Here is a 17,021-nt window from a genome sequence, read left to right on the forward strand (position 1 = left end):
TCTCAAAGTTGATACATTTTTACAGCAACTCCACTGAACTTAAAATTTTAGCCTTAATAAGTTCCTATGTGGAGGGAACTTAAAATGAAAATTTTAGCCTAACAGGTTCTTAAAACCCAGGTTCTCATATGTGGGGTTTTACTGTATTTGTTACTCCTCCCTGGACGGGATGCTAGCCCATCGCAGGGTTACCCCCGAGCAGTATGTCGCCAGGGTGACGAGGGACAATGTGGAGTAAAGTTCCTTGTCAAAGGAAACAAGGTGATGGGTGAGGCTTAATAATTATTGAACCCAGGACCTCCAGATCCAGAGTTCGAGGTGTTAACCACTCGGCCACACACATCTCCTTTTTAATGTAAACTGAACAGAAAATGTTTGCAGCTGCTAGGATGATCCGCCTTCTAGGATCTTTCTTCCTCCATGTAAACAGTTCCTGTGTCTTCAGTAAAACATTGTTAAACTGAAGTAAAATGATATTTTAAGGTAGTCTTAAGATTACGTAATATGCTACACAGCCATCGTGGAGAGGAGCATTGCCTGTGTAGCAGACTAAAGATTACGTAGCCACTAGAAAGGCAAAGTTATTAATAAATCCACAGAAGAATCACATTCTTTTTTTGATCCATCCAGTGTTTTTTATAGCACCACTATATCGTGAGATTGCAATGGGACTCAGACTTGTTGATGCAGGATCAGAGAGTTGTAGATATATACTAACCCAGATGGGTGCAGGACACTCTATTGCATTAGTACCTGGAGGAGCTGCTGAGATGCTGGATTCATGCTTAGGAGATTACATTCTTACTCTTAACAGACGCAAGCAATTCATCAAGATGGCTTTGGAGACAGGGTACTATAATGCCCACCATGCTTTCCCATCAGTCTTGTTTCATAATTATTTTATCTATCCTGATGAATTGATTTACTCCTTTAACTTGCTTGAGTTAAGAAATCACATAGGGCATCGAAACATGTACTTGAGCCTTTACGGTTTAATGTTTTGGTTCTAGAAAGTAGCCTTGTTAGAAGGGTCTTCAAGGCTTAAAGTAAAGTACAGTAGTGGAAACTCAGACTCTTAACAGACGCTCTTGTAGACAGAGAGCTGTACTTGCTTACAGGCACCTTCACAAAACCCCTGTTTCAACTCCCACACAAACTCTTCATTTTGACCTTCCCATATAAGTGGACATTCCTGCTTGTGGCCACAGACGCATTCACTTACAAGGACTTTACTGTTTGAATTTTAACTGGAATTTCTAAAGGGGTAGAGTAGTCTCCTTTGCAGCCGTTATTAGGGTCATCACGCAACGCTCCTCCCACTAACTTAGGAAGGAGCATTGCGTGATGACCCTAATAATGGTTGTGAAGGAGACTATACTGAGAGGGGATCAGAGGGTGATCAAACAATGATTAAACCCTTCCCAGGGATAACGATAAGTGATGCATGTGCATGAAATAATCTGCAATAATAAAATGTAGGAACACCTGTAATATTCTCACTGAGGAAAACACACACAAAATCCTATGTGTATGAACAGCAACTTCCTAGCATTCTCAGTGTGGTCCAGGAGAATTAATACACAGCATACCCACAGACCTTGTCCCTCAGTTTAAACAGCAGCCTCCATGGTAATTCAGCCAGTTCTAGTAAAGTTTAGGTCTCTGTAACCTAGCTAGTAGTTGTCGTCCCACCCTCCTCCCCTCAGCAATGGAGAATTCTCTCCTGGTCTGCCGACTCGCAAAGCTCCAGGCCGATTCTCCCATATCTTATGCATTTAGGTTCATTTTGTTTTGTCTGTAGCTATTTTGGGTGAGAATATATATAATTTACTATTTTTCTAATAATGACGTGTTGTTGCTCATTACAGATCATCTCTGGTTCCTGTGTTTGGATTTGGACAAAATGATAGCTTCAAAATTCCATCTTTCGCCAACTATGAATGGCTGAAGAGCTATAAGAGTTCAAACACATCACTCCTGAAGAAATGGTCAAAGCTTATGATCAAAGGAATAGTGATTTCATTTTCTGGAAAATACATTCCAGGTCTGCCATATAACAATCCAATTACAGTTGTAGGTAAGATTTTTAATTTTAACAGTACTTTAGGACATTTATTGTGAATTCGAAACTTGGACAATGCTTATGGAGACTTAAATCAAGCAAATATTTCTTTTGGATAGAGTAATATTTCTAGTTACGCCATTAATGCCCTCCTACTATGGTGGCCCAGGTAGCTAGTTTCTCCAGAAGTCCTGAGGACCAGCAAAGGTGAAAATCATCTTCTAGTCAACACAGAGGCTCTGGCTTCTCACAGAAGTGTGACACAATAAATTCATCATATTTCATTTTATTTTGTTTCCCAACACTTTTGTTTGGTAGAACAAACATATATTATGATATATATGTCAAATAGTGTGGGTAATAAAATGTGTCATCCTCTTGGCCAAAATTTCTTTCCTATAAAACATGCCCCGAGATGCACTTTTCAGGACATTTCCCAGGGGGCCACAGAGTCCCACAATGAAGAAGGGGAGGGGGGTATTCCCCCTCGTATACTACCCCTACAAATGGCTGTGTGACATTAAAGAAGTGCCTACACATTAAATGTTTTTGTCCTTCTACTTCAAACTTTCTGGGGAACAGTCTCTTAATATCTAACCCTTTGGCTCTTAGCCCTTTAACTAAATTTAAATTCTTCTTTGTTGTCCCCATACCTTTTCAATAACAAAATTGGGAAGAATTTGTATTCATTTATTAGATTCAACTTCTGTGATCATGTCCTCAATTCTCATGACTGCTTTGTTTAAGCATAGATATTACGAGCCTTAGGAGAAATTTTATGCTGATCACTCTTTAGGGCTTACAGGGTAATGTCTCTTTCTTTGTCTTCAGTTGGTTCACCAATACATGTAAAGCAAGTCACCAGTCCAAGTGATGAACAGATAGACCAACTTCATACACAGTACTCAATGGAAATAAGAAGATTGTTTGAAAATAATCGAAACAAGTATGGCATACCCAGTGAAACTAAACTTATCATTCAATAGTCAATAATTATATAATAATACTGGTAATAAGTAATGGTAACAGGACTGAGTGGAGTCCAATTCGGTCCGTAATCATACGAGTGATTAACGTAGCAGGAGTCCGATTTGTTTAATCACGAGTATGATTACAGACTGAATTGGACGACACGAAGTTCTGTTACCAATTAATCATAACTTTAACAAAATTTGTGATGGATAAGACCCTTTTTTGAAATCAAAACAGAAGAAATTCCAATTTTTTTTTACTAGTAGTGAAAAAAAGCCATTTAAGCGCACGCGTGATGGCGCCTACTGTCCAATTACTTAGGCATGTTGCGTACTGTCCAATTAAATTGTCCAATTAAGGCTGAAGTCAGGGCAGTTGATAGCCAATCAGATTTGAGAATTTTGTTATAGTTATGATTATAATAATAATAATAATAATAATAATAATAATAATAATAATAATAAATATTGATCTGTGCTGGGTTGTTGTATATGGGATGAGTGTCAATGTAAAGAAAAGGTATTATTAACAGAAACAGGCAGTGTTAGGTAGTAACAGTCAGACTGGCCTGATCTGCAGTCAGATCATTCAGATCATTGGTGTAAGAATCTATAAATTATACAGATCACTATGCACGTTTCAATGAACACTTTCATTTCTACATGCAGCAAAAGCTTACTATAAGTCATACAGAGCAAAGCTTCCAATTTTATGCTGTAAAATTGAGAAAACTAATATAAGTGCAATGCATTGACATCTACCATGTGGAATCTTGTTGTCTGAAGAGTTTTAATTTATTTAAATGGTAAGACCACAAGATTTCATCCACAGATCCCAACAAAGCTCTCATAGTTAATCCTTATTTTATTATTTTATTGACTATATTTTAAAGACAAAGTATGGTTCTCCTAGTACCTGTATTGTTATTTACATTGCCTTTGATGCAATGACATGTTAATGTTATTATTTTGTACAGAATTTTTTTTATACTGTCTCAATTCATAAAAATTAATTACGAGGCATTACATGTGTGCAATTAACATGGGGTCACTTTTCTGGCGGGGAGTCTACTAAAAAATTTTCAAATAATGGGTTAAAAGTTAATGGTATAATTGACATTAGCTATCATATTAATTTGTACTTGAAAAATATTATATATATGTTAAAACAACTTTTTTATAATATTTATAATATATTTTGTCTTTTCTAACTTATAAATGGAGTTAATCTATCACTAAATAGCTACTCTTTGATTTAAATCACAAGGGAAGTGGATTATAAAACTTATTAGCAGTTAAATACTATTACTTTACAAGTTAAGAATCTTGTATAAAAGTGCCCATTGCCATTCATACATGTAAATCTGCTAACAAATACATATTATTTTTTGCATAAACATTAACACTAAAAATATTTCTAAAACATTTATGTAGTTGCAATGAGTACAAAGTCAACCAGTCCTGAGCTTCACTGTCACAGTACTGGTCATTAACACATCCAACATACAGTTATTTTTGTCCAACAAAAAAAAAAAGGTTTGATGCTATTAGTAAATAACCAGCTCTGTTGATTCAGGAACATAGTACTTCGATTTGTGATCTTCAAAAAGCTTTTTGAGTCTTTCAATGTAAGTAGCATGAAGGTCATCCAATTGTTCAGGTGTTGGGTTGTCCACTTTTGTTACTGAAATAGGTTCCCCAACTGCAAAGGATAAGAAGATTATAAGAACGTTTATAAAAATTAACTCCCTAAAAGCAGTCTCTTACACACAAGCTGTCTCATTAAAGGGTACCATTCCAATTCTCTGAAGAGCATCCCTTCCCAGTGCATTAACTGGGCCCATTAATTTGCAGGGAAATGGTAATATGGGACAAAAACACCTTGCTGGATGCAGGGTTTAGTCTAGGAATTGACCAGTGAGGGTCTTTCTCTCTTTTTCAAGAAAGGGGGTCCAAGAAAGGGGGTCCCCCAAAAGGTATTTGAATTTGTTGGTACAGACTAGACTGTTCCATGAGAAAATGAACGTTTATTTATGCTTTGCTGCCATTTTGGAACATTCTGGGCAGCTGAAAAAGCTTGGGGTCGAATTACTGTAGAATATAATAAATAACTTATTAACCTCGCATATCAAGGCCTTGGTCTGAGATTTCCCTGTAATGACCTCACTCTTGGTTTATAAGTACTATTATATTGGGATCAATTTAGGTTTCTGGGAAACTGCCCACCTACCCCTCCCCTAAGTCAACATTTATAACGCTTACTTCTCACTTAGGGCAAAATGTTGGGTTAGGGAAGGGGTAGGTTGGCAGTTTCCCAGCACCTAAATTGATACTTATATTGTATAAATTATTATGATCAAGCAAGAAATTACTTCTGTGATTTGTGATCTAGGAACAATATAGTATTATCTACCAGTAAATTGTTCTATTAAAGAAATAATATCACTTCACAGTATCACCTACCAACAACATTTATTGGTTTTCTGTGTGGCAAAAAACCAAATGTGTACTGGAAAATTCCCCGGCCATGGAAAAGAACCGGGGCAAATGCAACCTTCTTCTGGATTTTCAGCTGAATATCTCGCAACCATGATCCCCTTGGATTATTGACTTGGTTGAATACATCATTTTCGCCAAATGCAAATACTGGAACTAACGAAGCTCTGGAAATACAACAGAGTTCCAACATAATTTATACTGCAGATACTGCATTTAATTTGCAGATGCAGGTGCAATAATGGAAGCGACTGATTTATTTGGGAGGTTGCCTGAGAAAACAGCCAACATTTTGTAATGCCACAAATGGTTAAGTTTCCTGTGAAATAACATCTAAGAAATGAGTGCTTCTGATTGGCTGAAAGCTTCAGCCAATCAGAAGGAAGCAGTACTCAGATCTGGGTAGTGACCCATCATCAGTATGTAATTTCTGCACTCATCTCTCAGACGTCATTTCATGGGGAAACTAGTGCTTTTGTCATGAAATGTTGGCTGTTTTCTAAGGCTAACTGGAAGGTGCTAAACTAGGGTTAGGGTCTAAGTCACAGTAATTAGAGCTTTTAGTTTCACCTTCACACCCTTTTCCATTGTAAATTATTTTATTTTGGTATTGAAGCCAGAGACCTCATCTAAACCACTTTTTCAGGTTCTATAACATACTGTAGCAATTACAGTTCAAAGCACAGGCAAGAGAGGGAATGGCCTGTGAATACAGCTGTCTCTCCTTGCTCCTCACCACTACAGACGTTTCGCAGGAAGAGACCCTCTCCTTTTCTCTTTCTCCCTGTGAAACGGGAGAGAACCCTGTGTTCTGATCGACTAAATTGCCTGCTTGGCATTTTCTGCTTTGTTCCATGAGAAAATGTTTTCCTTTGGCCACATCATCATCATCATCATCACCATCATCATCTTTCATTAACCAAGCTTGTTCAGTCAAGATGGCTAAATACTGGCCTTGCCCTCTTTTTTTCCCATTTATCTCATGTTTGGGGTAGTATTTTTTGTACAGTGGAACCCTTTTAATGCAACAACTGTTGGGCCATAAAATCCTGGTTGTAATAATGAGGTGGTTACATTAACAGGGTTTATAAGATAATAAAATGACTCAGTGATTTTTATGTCTGAGTTGAAAGAATATGGTCATGCAGATAACAAGGTGGTTATTTAAACAGTGTGATCATATGGCAAGATTCCACTGCATAGTGAGACATTTTTGGACGGCAAGCTTTCCCGTTATTGTCCACTAAGTTCAAATCTTAAAATTATTTATTTTTCTTAACAGACTCACCCAGTTCTCAAAGCAAGTTTTATGAATCCTTTCCTTGGCTTCAGAATCAAGGAATAAGTTCCTGGGTGGGCATCAAATGCCTCCTCAGCTCCTCCTACCACAATAACCACTGAATTTCCTGGGCCCTTCTTGGTAAGAATGTACTCACAACTTTCACGGGTAACATTGCACATTCCACTGCACATGATATAGTCACGGAATAAGGGTGGCTTGAACAAGGCTAATTAATGAAAGTAAAAAGGATACAAAGATAGGCTTTGCAATGAAACCTGGCAAGGTTGAAAATTGTCCCACAAATTATAAGCCCTGGGGGGGGGGGGACTGGGGGACTCCGCATATGAAATGGCGTGGGATGCCAGTCATCTTGTTTAGGGGTGTAAATTTCAGATTTTGGTCTCACTTAGGGTGTTCTGGGCAAAACGCCATCATATTTAGCCGTGAAGGTCTCATTTAGGGTTGCACACAAAAAAAACTTAAAAAGATATATTTGATATGTATATTTTTAATGAATTTTATTTACTCCAGTCATATAATCTGAGTTTTCTCATTTGTCGGTGTTTTAACATGGTCTCTTTTAGGGGTCAAAAAAAGCTTGGGCCATGCCCAGATTGGTCTCCTTTAGGGGTTTAATTCAAAATTTCCGACGAGCACCCCTACCCCTTTCATATGCAGAGTTCCCCCCCGGGTTATAAAAGCCTCCCAAAGGTCCTGGGGACAGGGGGTACCTATAAGTGAAAATGATAGGGATGCTTGTCATCTTGCTTTGGGGTAGAAATTGCAGATTTTCGTCTTACTTGGGGTGTTTAGGATGGAAGGCCAATATTTTTACAGAAATATCTTCAAACAAAACTTAGGTGTTCACATTGGAGTATGGCCTGAGTCATGCCCGGATAAGCCTCCTTTTAATAGAGGTTTAATTCTTTTTCTCCAACAAGCATGCCTTTTTTATAATGGAGTTTCTTCGCCCATTACTCACCATTTCTTTAAACTGTCAAGCAGGAAAAGTGTCTAAAAAAGGTTTCCACTCCTCAGTTCAATAAAATACCGTGATCAAGTACCCTCTGTGTTATATGACGTGACACTTGCGTGACAGGCTACAAAACACTCAACGTTCCACTGATTTCGTGCATTCGACCGCGTATGTACTCTTCACTGACAAAATAAGATTTTTAAAGAAGCCTTCTATACCTACCCATAAGCGGCAACAAATGCGGAGTAATGCCGGGAAAAACGTTGGTAAAATCTGTGGCTTCGGTGGCGAAATTACAGAAGGCTCCGGCACATAACACACCGTGGGGATGGTAGCCAAATATATAATTCTTGGTTGGTTCAAGTTCTGATGTTTTAACCAAAGTGATTGGGAAGTAATCTCTAAAGTACTTCCATATTCGCAGTTTTCTTATAAAGTTTGATCTTCGCCCTCCGTGTTCGGGTGTACGTCCATCGATGAGGTAGGCCCATGACAAGTAAAGGATGGCCAGAGGATAGTACGAGGTAAAAAACAATCCCAGTATGATAAGAGTGCCAATGAGGGCGCCAAAATAGAACGAGTAATAGTACAACGCAACTGCTGCTGTCTCCAACCGACGATGCAGAGGTATGCGAAGAGGCGCAAATTCAACGAGCGGCATCTTGTCCCGATGCGAGTGCTGATTTAGCGAATTAAAGAATTGCGCCAAGACAAAGAACAAAAACCGTGTCAAAATACATATTAATATTAGACTATGACCTTAGCTTCCGCTCTGTGAACTTTTGAAAAAGAAATCTTTCAACGCGGTGATCTGCACGTGTTGTTAGCCCAACAAAGCAACAAAGACCTGGGAACGAACTGGTCATATTGGGGGGCGTGTCGCGGGAGTGGTGCACTTAAAACATTAGCCTGCGTGGCAGGCATTTGAAAGGAAGGGAAAGTTTCCCTTCCCTTTCAAATGCCTTCCACGCAGGCTATTAAAACATTGGGTAGCCTGTTCCAAGCGTTCAGATAGCCTCCCTCGCTTTTATTTTTTCGCACTCCTTTTTACTTCGCACCGCTCCCCACTATCTGAACGCCTGGAACAGGCAAAACATTGGGGTGCTTTCCATCGAAAGTTTGGAAAAAGTGGCAAATGGTACAGGAAATCCAGGAAAAGTGTCCAGAAATTTCGGAAACTGTTGAACTTCCGAAATGCGAACTTAACCATTCAACCGAAAATTCTACAAATTCCGGGAGCAAAGTTGGATGGAAAGAAAACTTCCGAGAAAAAATGTTTCTAACATTTGGGTATACCTCGCGAGGTTGTCCTCTTTTTTGGAAATTTTGAAAAAAGCTGTTCCATTCACTACTGGAAGTTGCCGAAAATTCTAACCGGACGTTTTGGTTGAATGGAAAGCGCCTATAGAGGTGTCTCACCTTAACTGATCTGAGATCACTGAAAGCTGCCAAAAATGGGGATTTTAGGTTACCTCTTTATAGGGAGTCAAAGAAAAGGACTGTGTACTTGAAGGGACTACCTAGCCCTTATGGGGTTGACTGGACTTTATCTTACTTACGAGTAGCTGCACCTTACTCAGAATAAGGAAAAACGGTGAGAGAGCTTTGTTCAGTTTCTACTTTGGGGAGGGGGTGGTTAGACTGGACACACCTGGACTATGTGTGGTTTATTTTGTGCTCTCTGTGGTGAACAGGACAGGGAGCTTGTCCTCAAAAGGGCCTTAGTTTGTTAAAGGAAAGGAAGAGCGTGTATTTGTTCATTGTCCTAACAGGGTTCAGTCCTACACAAGATACTGTAGAAGGTTTAGACTTCTTTATTTAAACAGGGCCAGGGTTTCTCCCCTTTGAGGCACCCTTACACCCCAGGCCAACATGGAGGTCACCCTGCCCTACTCAGGCAAAAATTATGGACACAGGAGTGTTTAAAGTCTATTTTCTTTTTTTCTTTTATGGAACTACTATGTAGGGGAACGTTGAAACTTTAAGGGATAATAATAAAAGATAAGAGAAACAAGTAAAATAATGGCACAAACCTTGCATTTGAAGATTGTTTAATGCAAACCACTTTAAATAAACCAAACCAGTAACTCAGAACTTCACAATAATTTTCTAAATGTTGAGGTGAATATTGATTCACTCTATAATTTCATCAATCTTTCTATCACTTCAATGTAATTCACAAAGAAAAGCATACACAAGAAAAATAATTTGGTAAATGAATTTCACCTAAAATTCACCTATCTGCTTTCATCAATATATTAATATTTTTATTATTGAATTTATTCATATATTTGAACAAGCTGTTATATGGGTACAACCAGGAGCTGGTCAGTGCTTGAAATGACTTGAAGCAAAACCTACTGCTTGAGTCTTTTCTCTCAAAAAAATTACAGATTTTTACAAAAAGGGCATTTAAATATTTACTAATAAATCTTGATTCTTAAAGTCAATCTGACAATAATTTTACTGTACCAATCAACTACACAATTCTTAGCTTGACACTTCTTGCCAAGCCATATCTGTGCTTATGTTCCTCAAACAGATTTATAAGTCCTTGGACATATTTCTTGTGGAGCCTGTTGACTTGTTGAGCACTGGGATTTGTGACTGCTCTCTTTACTGGGATTGGAGCACCAACTGAAAGGGAATCAAAACATTAGATTTACTGAACATCAATAACTAAAAGATAACTGAATGGAGGAAAATAAAACACAAAAATACAAACTAAAGGGTAACAAATTATGTGACACACATTAGCAACTACACACATAACTTTACTAAAAGAAATGCAGTGTCAACCGAGCACATCCGAGAACCAAAATTTTAATAAGCAATTTCACAGGCTGACACAAAGTTACCCTAGAGGAGAAAATCTGTCCACAGGAAAACTATCAGGGATTCAAGGAATGTTGCACCTCTCAATGATGAAGGAGCAGTTATTTAGGGGAGGTCACATACTAGAAGATTGACGGTATAAAGAATTCAGAAATTTCAGAAGGAGGATCATGAGGCATGGAGATTTAATGCTAGCTATTACTAATACTATTATTGATTTTTTATTGGCAGCATCTACGACCCCAATTAAGTCTCTAGACCACAGATTTTACCGAGAATTCTTATAAACTTTTTAATACAATTTCCATCTAAATCTGCCTGTGACTGCTACTTCAGTAGCACATACCTACGGTGCAGACCGGTCTCTTATGGGGCATGATGCCAATTATTCTTGGCAAAATGCCTCTACCAAAGAACAAAGGGGGAGCAAAGGATAATATTTTCATCAGCTTGTTTTGAAAAGCCCTCAGCCGTGAACCTCTTGGATTACTGACTTGGTTAAATAATTCATTTTCACCAAAAGAAAACACTGGCACAAGATATGCCCTGCAAAGGAATTTATATAGAAAGGGAAATTAGTTCATGAACAACTTAATACGAACTGCACAATGATAAATAAAGACAGCAAATTTAAAGTTTGGTACTCTGGGGAAAAAGATGGAGTAATAATTACTACAAAAAAAATTTTGAGCTCCAGACAGGATTTAAACCTGACACCTCTTAAACACCAGGAGGGTGCTCTTTGACTAGGAAAATAAGAGCTGAAAAAGCAAGTATGTGTGCTTTGATAAAAGTAAAGACCACCCTTTTAACATTCTACAATCACTTTAAATGTACATGCATGAACTGGTTATTTTTGTACTTTCCAGGTAACATCCTTAAATTTTATTCAATGTGAAATGCACAGTTCTCTGAACAAGAAATCCAGTAAAGGTATTAAGAATAAGATTTGTTCTTAAATTTACTTTGGGAGGAATAAAGTATTGAAACTAAACACTAAGGAAAATATTATTTTGTTGTCCTCACCCTGTTTGAAGAGCCATCTTTGCAAATCCTTTCCTGTTTTTGAGGGTCAGAGTGTAAGAGCCTGGACGGGCATCAAGAGATTCTGCTGCCCCTCCAACTACAATCACAGCTGCATTACCGGTACCTTGCTTTGTAACAATGTGGCGGATACTCTCCTTTGAGACATCGCACACACCTCCAGCCATGATAAAGTCACGCCAAAGGGGAAACTTAAACATCACTAAAAATAAAATAACAGTAACGAATCCAATGAATAAGAATGACTTGCAAACATGAGCATAATGTATTCAACAATAAATTATCATTACTTCAGCGTGCAAGAGGATTTATCTGAAAAGTAGCACCACGCATGTGAGCAGAGCTTCCCTGGCCCTTAAAGGGGTGGACAATTAGAAAAGTTATGACCGGGGTGGGAATTTTAAAGCTGCATAAATATTTTTTCGCTAACATTTCCCTTTTCCCTTTTTTTAGTTAATTTTCCCTGGCATGAATATTTTTCACCTTCCCATCCCCATCCCCGATAACTTTTCTGATGGTCCCTCCCTAAAAAAGATGGAAGGGCCTCTCTAGTTGCTCACAGGGTAATCCCTTCCTGATCCATTCAGAGGGTCGACTGTAAAGTGATACATCACACACTTCATTCATCCGGGGTGGTGCATGCAACAACTTTCAAATACGTTTGATAGCCTTGAAAGTTCAAAATTTACTCTTTCTTTCTTTAAAACTGACTTTTAAATATAAATTTTGAATTTCGTTAATATGGCAAGGTACTTATCTGCAAAAATTGCGTTTACCAGTGTGAGCTTAATTTTCTATTTGCTTTAAATAGAGAGATGAAAGCTTAGCTTGCAGACTTAGCTCGACCTTCGTTTCCTGTTTATAGGGATGCGGTATACAATTTCAGACGTGTTATTTACGTCATGAAAAGAACAATTTGCCAGAGTTGAAAAAGCGAGATGTTTTGAAGTAAGTACACTGCAAAATCAATGACTAATAAAATATACATACATATCAAACACTTGAGTTATCTCTAAACAATGCTCTCAATTGAAAATCTTTTGCATAGGCTGTTGACCTTTCAATAGAATAGGTGCATGACATGTACTTTGCACTCGCAAGATGTACAGAGAGTGAACGAGGGAGGCTTCGTAAAGTTTACTTGTACTGTATGAAATTATCTCAATCGTATATGCGTTAGCATGCAAGGAATTAAAAAAATTAAAAAAGATAAATATGTGACTTACATTTTAGAGTTAGAAGATGAGACTTAATCCCGGGAAAGAGATCACTAAAACCAGTAGCCTCGGTAGCAAAGTTAGCCCAAGCTCCAGCGCACATAATTCCATGTGGATGGTATCCTAGAATGTAGTTTTTGTTGGGGTCAAGTCTCTTTGTTCGTATGAGTCGCACTGGAAAGTAATCGCGAAAATAATCCCACGTTTTAAGCCTTCGAAACGCTTCGTATCTTCGGCCTCCTTTAGAGGGCGTCTTCATATCAAAGCAGTATGTCCATAGCAAATAAATCACCATAAAGCCGTACAAGGGTGTTAAGAGAACATAAATCGAAAAAAGAATGCCCAGAGTGTGAGCAAAGATAAACAAAGTCGTCATAATCAGAACCGCCGCAAACTGCAGCGGTTCTTCCAACAAGTTGCTCATTGACAGCGAGACACTGGTGTTTTTTCTGTGCTTGCTCGACATCTTCGGAACAGCGTACCGCTTCTTCTCGACGAGAAAATTAAGAGCTGTACTTGCTCTCGACAGGAAACACCTCAACTGACGGCTGAACTTTGATCAGTTATTCTCCCAAGGGGAATTTTGTATTTTGATCTTCACCGGAAGACGTCGCATTGGCCTTGGTTGGCCTTCGAACTTTGTCACACGATGTTTTGATTCACGTGTAAATTGTCACGGAATCTTCAACGTAAACAAAGAGGCACGTGATAGTACCATATATGGGTTGAGACTTGTTACCAGCCGACAGCGGATTTTTCACTTGTTAGGCCTGACACATTTCGGAGTTAATGCAGTTTTTTGGCTCATAACGTTGACTATGAGCTTTCTTCCTGGAACAGCAAGCCTTATAAAGGAGATAGACAGTAGGTTTCTGCGTAACTCTGATAAATTTAATCATACAAACCTTTATTTCAGGCTATTTAACAGTAAAGTTCATGAATTTTAATTTGTTATCATAAGTTTGTAGGTAGTGTTAACCTGAGAAAACAGCTGACATTTGGCAACACTAGCTTTGGTTTCCCCGCGTCATTTGGCGGGCAAAAGAGTGGTAGCATCACCAAATGTCGGCTGTTTTTTCAGGCTAAGGTAATGTATGATGTTAACAACAGGTTGACTGACCGCAGGCAGGCTGGCAGTGTGTGTATTTTTAAAAAGTTCTTGTGAGCTGCTATATTTCAAGATTTCTATTAACGATCTAACGGTGATTTAAAGATGCAAATACTGTGAAATATAGCTCACACAAATTTAACTGAACAAGGGTAGATCCAGGAATGTTTCATAATCGGTCTAAAGGTTGAGTTTATGTTCCGAAGATCTCAGTGTTCTCAGTGGTCTACGACTTGTGGTGTCATTGATCTAGGTGGGTGAAATAATATTACAATAGCTATCAGTAAATTTGAATGAATAAAATAATTAACTTAACATAACTTTATTATTCCATCGCTCATATAGTACAAACTCAGTAAAGCCAAAGCGGGGGCTTATACGACCTGTGGTCACTGATTAAATGAGACAAACCTCTTGCTTCTATCATCTTTCATTGACAGAGAAACTTATGGTTGTTTTAAGAGATGGAAGAACTCTGATAGGATATCTGAGATCTATAGATCAATTTGGTGAGTATACAGATTGCTTGCAGTTCCCCTATTTTTCTGAAAGATAGTCAGGAATGAGTGCTACAGGCAGCCATCTTGACTGAGTCTAGCTTAATATGACTATCTTATCTATGGAGGGGGTGGGGGACAGTTTGGGAGGAGGTGAGAAAAATAAAGGGACTTCCACAACAGCTAAGCACACAGGAAGCGTTTTATAGAAATGACAACTTGTCAATGACTTGTCCGAAACTGCTGTTGTCCAAAACAAAAGCACACTACAAGCGTTTTATAGAAATGACAACTTGTCAATGACTAGTCCAAAACTTTGAACCAAATACATTTATTATCTAATCACCAATAAGGTCTCTGCTAATGCTGGAACAACGCACTCCTTGAAGGCGATCTGCAGTGAAATTGCAACAGTCCCTCTATTTTTCTCCCCTCCCCTCCCCACTGCTATAAACACCTGATGCCTGCTTGCCTCCCTTGTTAAGTTGGAAACAAATTACAAAATGACTGTCTAGTGGTTGTTGTTAATGTAACGGCCCAGTGAGTATAAAACGCTGTAAATGTTTTGAGCTCAGGAGTCAGTTGTTTAGGTATCATAATATTGTAAGTTGCCCAAACCCCTCCCTTGCAAAGAGGAAGGAGCTGGAAGCTCCACAGACATTAATTTATTCCTTGATCATAACAAGAACTGGTATCACTGAACTATCCAGGCAGCAAACAAACAAAAACAGCAGGGACACTTTCCCCCCCTTAACAGACATCATACTTGAAACAGTGGAGGTGCTGATTGAATTCAATTGTTTCTGGGATATTTCAGCCAACCTTTTGCTTCAAGATACCATAGAAAGAATCCATGTTGGAGACAAGTACGGCGACATTCCCAGGGGAATTTTCCTTATCAGAGGAGAAAATATGGTGCTTGTTGGAGAAATAGTGAGTAGTTTTTAGATATCTTAATAATACCTTAATTTTGTCATGTGTATGTACTTCTCCGTTCTGAAAATAAGTCCCAGAGATTATAAATTCAAATAAGGGGCATGCATTTGGATGGGGCTCATGTGTGGAGAGGCTCCTTAATACTGCACTTTCCAAAAAGATGCAAACTCTGAAGTTCAAAATCCACCTTTTGTTTTTTTTGCTGCTGTCAATCATAATCACGATCACAAGCAACACAAAAAACACACTACACAGAAACACACAAAACAGATTAAAATCCTCATTTCACAATATAATCTCAGTATTGAAAAGATGTGCCAACTTCTGCAAACACTGCAGCAATAAACTTCATCCCTGTGATGTTTTATAAATTACCATAGCCTTAATTTACTCAAAGAAAAGAGAAACAAAATTGCAGATTTTTTGATTTTGATAAACGTAAAGATTCTTCTTCCAAATTGACTTAAGTTTGCTGATGAAACAAGGAGAGAATTTGACATGACATCAAGAGTCCCAGAGAGCCTTTTTTCTCAGAACTCTTTAGATGAAACATTGTGTTACTGTTTTAACCCTGTTAAACCCCAAAAGAGACCAACATTAACTTTCTCCAAAGAATGTCAATACATTAACAAGATAAAAGGTGATAAGACTGAATGAAGTGATCACCAAAGGGAAAACCTTTGATCTTTTAACAAATTCTCGTAACTATATTTTTTATCTTTATTATTAAGTCTGGAGAATTTGTATGGGGATATTGGGGCCAGTGGTGTTAATAATGTGTTGTTTCATTTTGAAAAAGGATGAAGAAAAGGAGGCCAACTCAAAACTTCAAAAAGTCTCAGTGCCTACAATTTTGGAAGCTCAGAGAGAGGAGCAATTAGCCAAAGAAGAGGAAGAGAAAGCAAAAATGAAAGCAAGGCTGAAACAAGGACTTCCTGTGAATGTACCAGACTCTTATCTAAACAGTGATGATGTGTTCGGTTGAGTACCTTGAAAAAGAGTTTAAAATGAGGCGGCAACACTTTAAGCTCAGACTCAAAATTGGCTACTTGAAGTAACAGCAAAATCTTGCAAGCAAGGGTATTCTGAGCCTTCGGTGTAATTCAAATGTTGCTTGGTGACATTATGTTACAAATGTTCTTCAGAAAACATATTTCCGTTATATGAAAAATGTCATATAATGATATATAATGAATGATGTTTATAATGATTTATTTGAAATACAGTCTTTGGTCTGCCAAAATGGCCCTTGACCCTCTAAAATTAGAGAGAGCAGAAATCTCACCATTATTTATTTTTTGTAAGGTTGTTGTACATCTGTAGATACACGCATTTTTGTAGTAAATGTGTGTGGAGTAATATTTTTCCTGTCATTAGCATAGATGTGCACACCCACAAAGTATATAATATGTTCTCAGGAAAGAAAAAATAAAAGTTAAAAATTGTAAGAAATAAATACCAGTAAATAAAGAGAATTTTACAAGGCTATGCATAGTAAATATTTTCTACACGAGACGGGAAACTGTGTATCTTCAAGCAGCCATCTAATGTTCTGTTGATTATAAACACCAATGAAATACCAAACCATTTCTCTTTA

The 17,021-nt window shown here is 38.0% G+C and overlaps 4 protein-coding genes across 4 annotated transcripts in view; 2 read left to right on the top strand and 2 right to left on the bottom strand.

Moving 5' to 3' along the window:
* The window catches only part of LOC140950245 (diacylglycerol O-acyltransferase 2-like protein 6), a 5,690-nt gene extending 2,230 nt beyond the window's left edge, over positions 1–3,460 (top strand). Inside the window, exons 2-4 of the mRNA XM_073399452.1 lie at positions 643–850; positions 1,869–2,077; positions 2,894–3,460. Coding sequence (XP_073255553.1) covers positions 666–850; positions 1,869–2,077; positions 2,894–3,048 — 549 coding nt within the window. The 5' untranslated portion in view covers positions 643–665 and the 3' untranslated portion in view covers positions 3,049–3,460. The remainder of the gene's footprint in view (positions 1–642; positions 851–1,868; positions 2,078–2,893) is intronic.
* Positions 3,461–4,209: 749 nt separating this feature from the next.
* LOC140950244 (2-acylglycerol O-acyltransferase 1-like) lies at positions 4,210–8,601 on the bottom strand. The gene is made up of 4 exons (XM_073399451.1): positions 8,010–8,601; positions 6,818–7,037; positions 5,497–5,696; positions 4,210–4,735 (listed from the first exon to the last, which is right to left on the bottom strand). Exons 1-4 carry the CDS (start codon positions 8,446–8,448, stop codon positions 4,581–4,583), a joined length of 1,014 nt encoding a protein of 337 aa, XP_073255552.1. The 5' UTR covers positions 8,449–8,601; the 3' UTR covers positions 4,210–4,580.
* Positions 8,602–9,879: 1,278 nt separating this feature from the next.
* On the bottom strand, positions 9,880–13,458 carry LOC140950938 (2-acylglycerol O-acyltransferase 2-A-like). The gene is made up of 4 exons (XM_073400153.1): positions 12,893–13,458; positions 11,649–11,868; positions 10,969–11,168; positions 9,880–10,424 (listed from the first exon to the last, which is right to left on the bottom strand). Exons 1-4 carry the CDS (start codon positions 13,347–13,349, stop codon positions 10,267–10,269), a joined length of 1,035 nt encoding a protein of 344 aa, XP_073256254.1. The 5' UTR covers positions 13,350–13,458; the 3' UTR covers positions 9,880–10,266.
* A 189-nt stretch (positions 13,459–13,647) lies between these two features.
* LOC140950700 (U6 snRNA-associated Sm-like protein LSm1) lies at positions 13,648–16,534 on the top strand. Its single transcript, XM_073399944.1, has 4 exons — positions 13,648–13,747; positions 14,432–14,500; positions 15,306–15,421; positions 16,224–16,534. The coding sequence occupies exons 1-4, from the start codon at positions 13,702–13,704 to the stop codon at positions 16,407–16,409; spliced, it is 417 nt and encodes a 138-aa protein (XP_073256045.1). The 5' UTR covers positions 13,648–13,701; the 3' UTR covers positions 16,410–16,534.
* The last annotated feature ends 487 nt before the right edge of the window (positions 16,535–17,021 follow it).

The sequence above is a fragment of the Porites lutea genome, chromosome 10 (genome assembly GCF_958299795.1).
Source record: "Porites lutea chromosome 10, jaPorLute2.1, whole genome shotgun sequence".
NCBI lineage: Eukaryota > Metazoa > Cnidaria > Anthozoa > Scleractinia > Poritidae > Porites > Porites lutea.

Bases quoted from the DNA above. Each gene is read 5' to 3' on its own strand.
- LOC140950244 (XM_073399451.1), bottom strand. From the start codon at position 8,448: ATGCCGCTCGTTGAATTTGCGCCTCTTCGCATACCTCTGCATCGTCGG. The intron at 7,038-8,009 runs GTAGGTATAGAA...TTCATTAATTAG, and splicing joins GCATTTGTTGCCGCTTATGG to CCTTGTTCAAGCCACCCTTA. The intron at 5,697-6,817 runs GTGAGTCTGTTA...TTGTATTTCCAG, and splicing joins AAACTTGCTTTGAGAACTGG to AGCTTCGTTAGTTCCAGTAT.
- LOC140950938 (XM_073400153.1), bottom strand. From the start codon at position 13,349: ATGTCGAGCAAGCACAGAAAAAACACCAGTGTCTCGCTGTCAATGAGC. The intron at 11,169-11,648 runs GTGAGGACAACA...ATTCCTTTGCAG, and splicing joins AAGATGGCTCTTCAAACAGG to GGCATATCTTGTGCCAGTGT. The intron at 10,425-10,968 runs GTATGTGCTACT...ATTCCCTTTCAG, and splicing joins GAGACCGGTCTGCACCGTAG to TTGGTGCTCCAATCCCAGTA.
- LOC140950700 (XM_073399944.1), top strand. From the start codon at position 13,702: ATGAGCTTTCTTCCTGGAACAGCAAGCCTTATAAAGGAGATAGACA. The intron at 13,748-14,431 runs GTAGGTTTCTGC...TTTCATTGACAG, and splicing joins CCTTATAAAGGAGATAGACA to AGAAACTTATGGTTGTTTTA. The intron at 14,501-15,305 runs GTGAGTATACAG...GGGATATTTCAG, and splicing joins GAGATCTATAGATCAATTTG to CCAACCTTTTGCTTCAAGAT.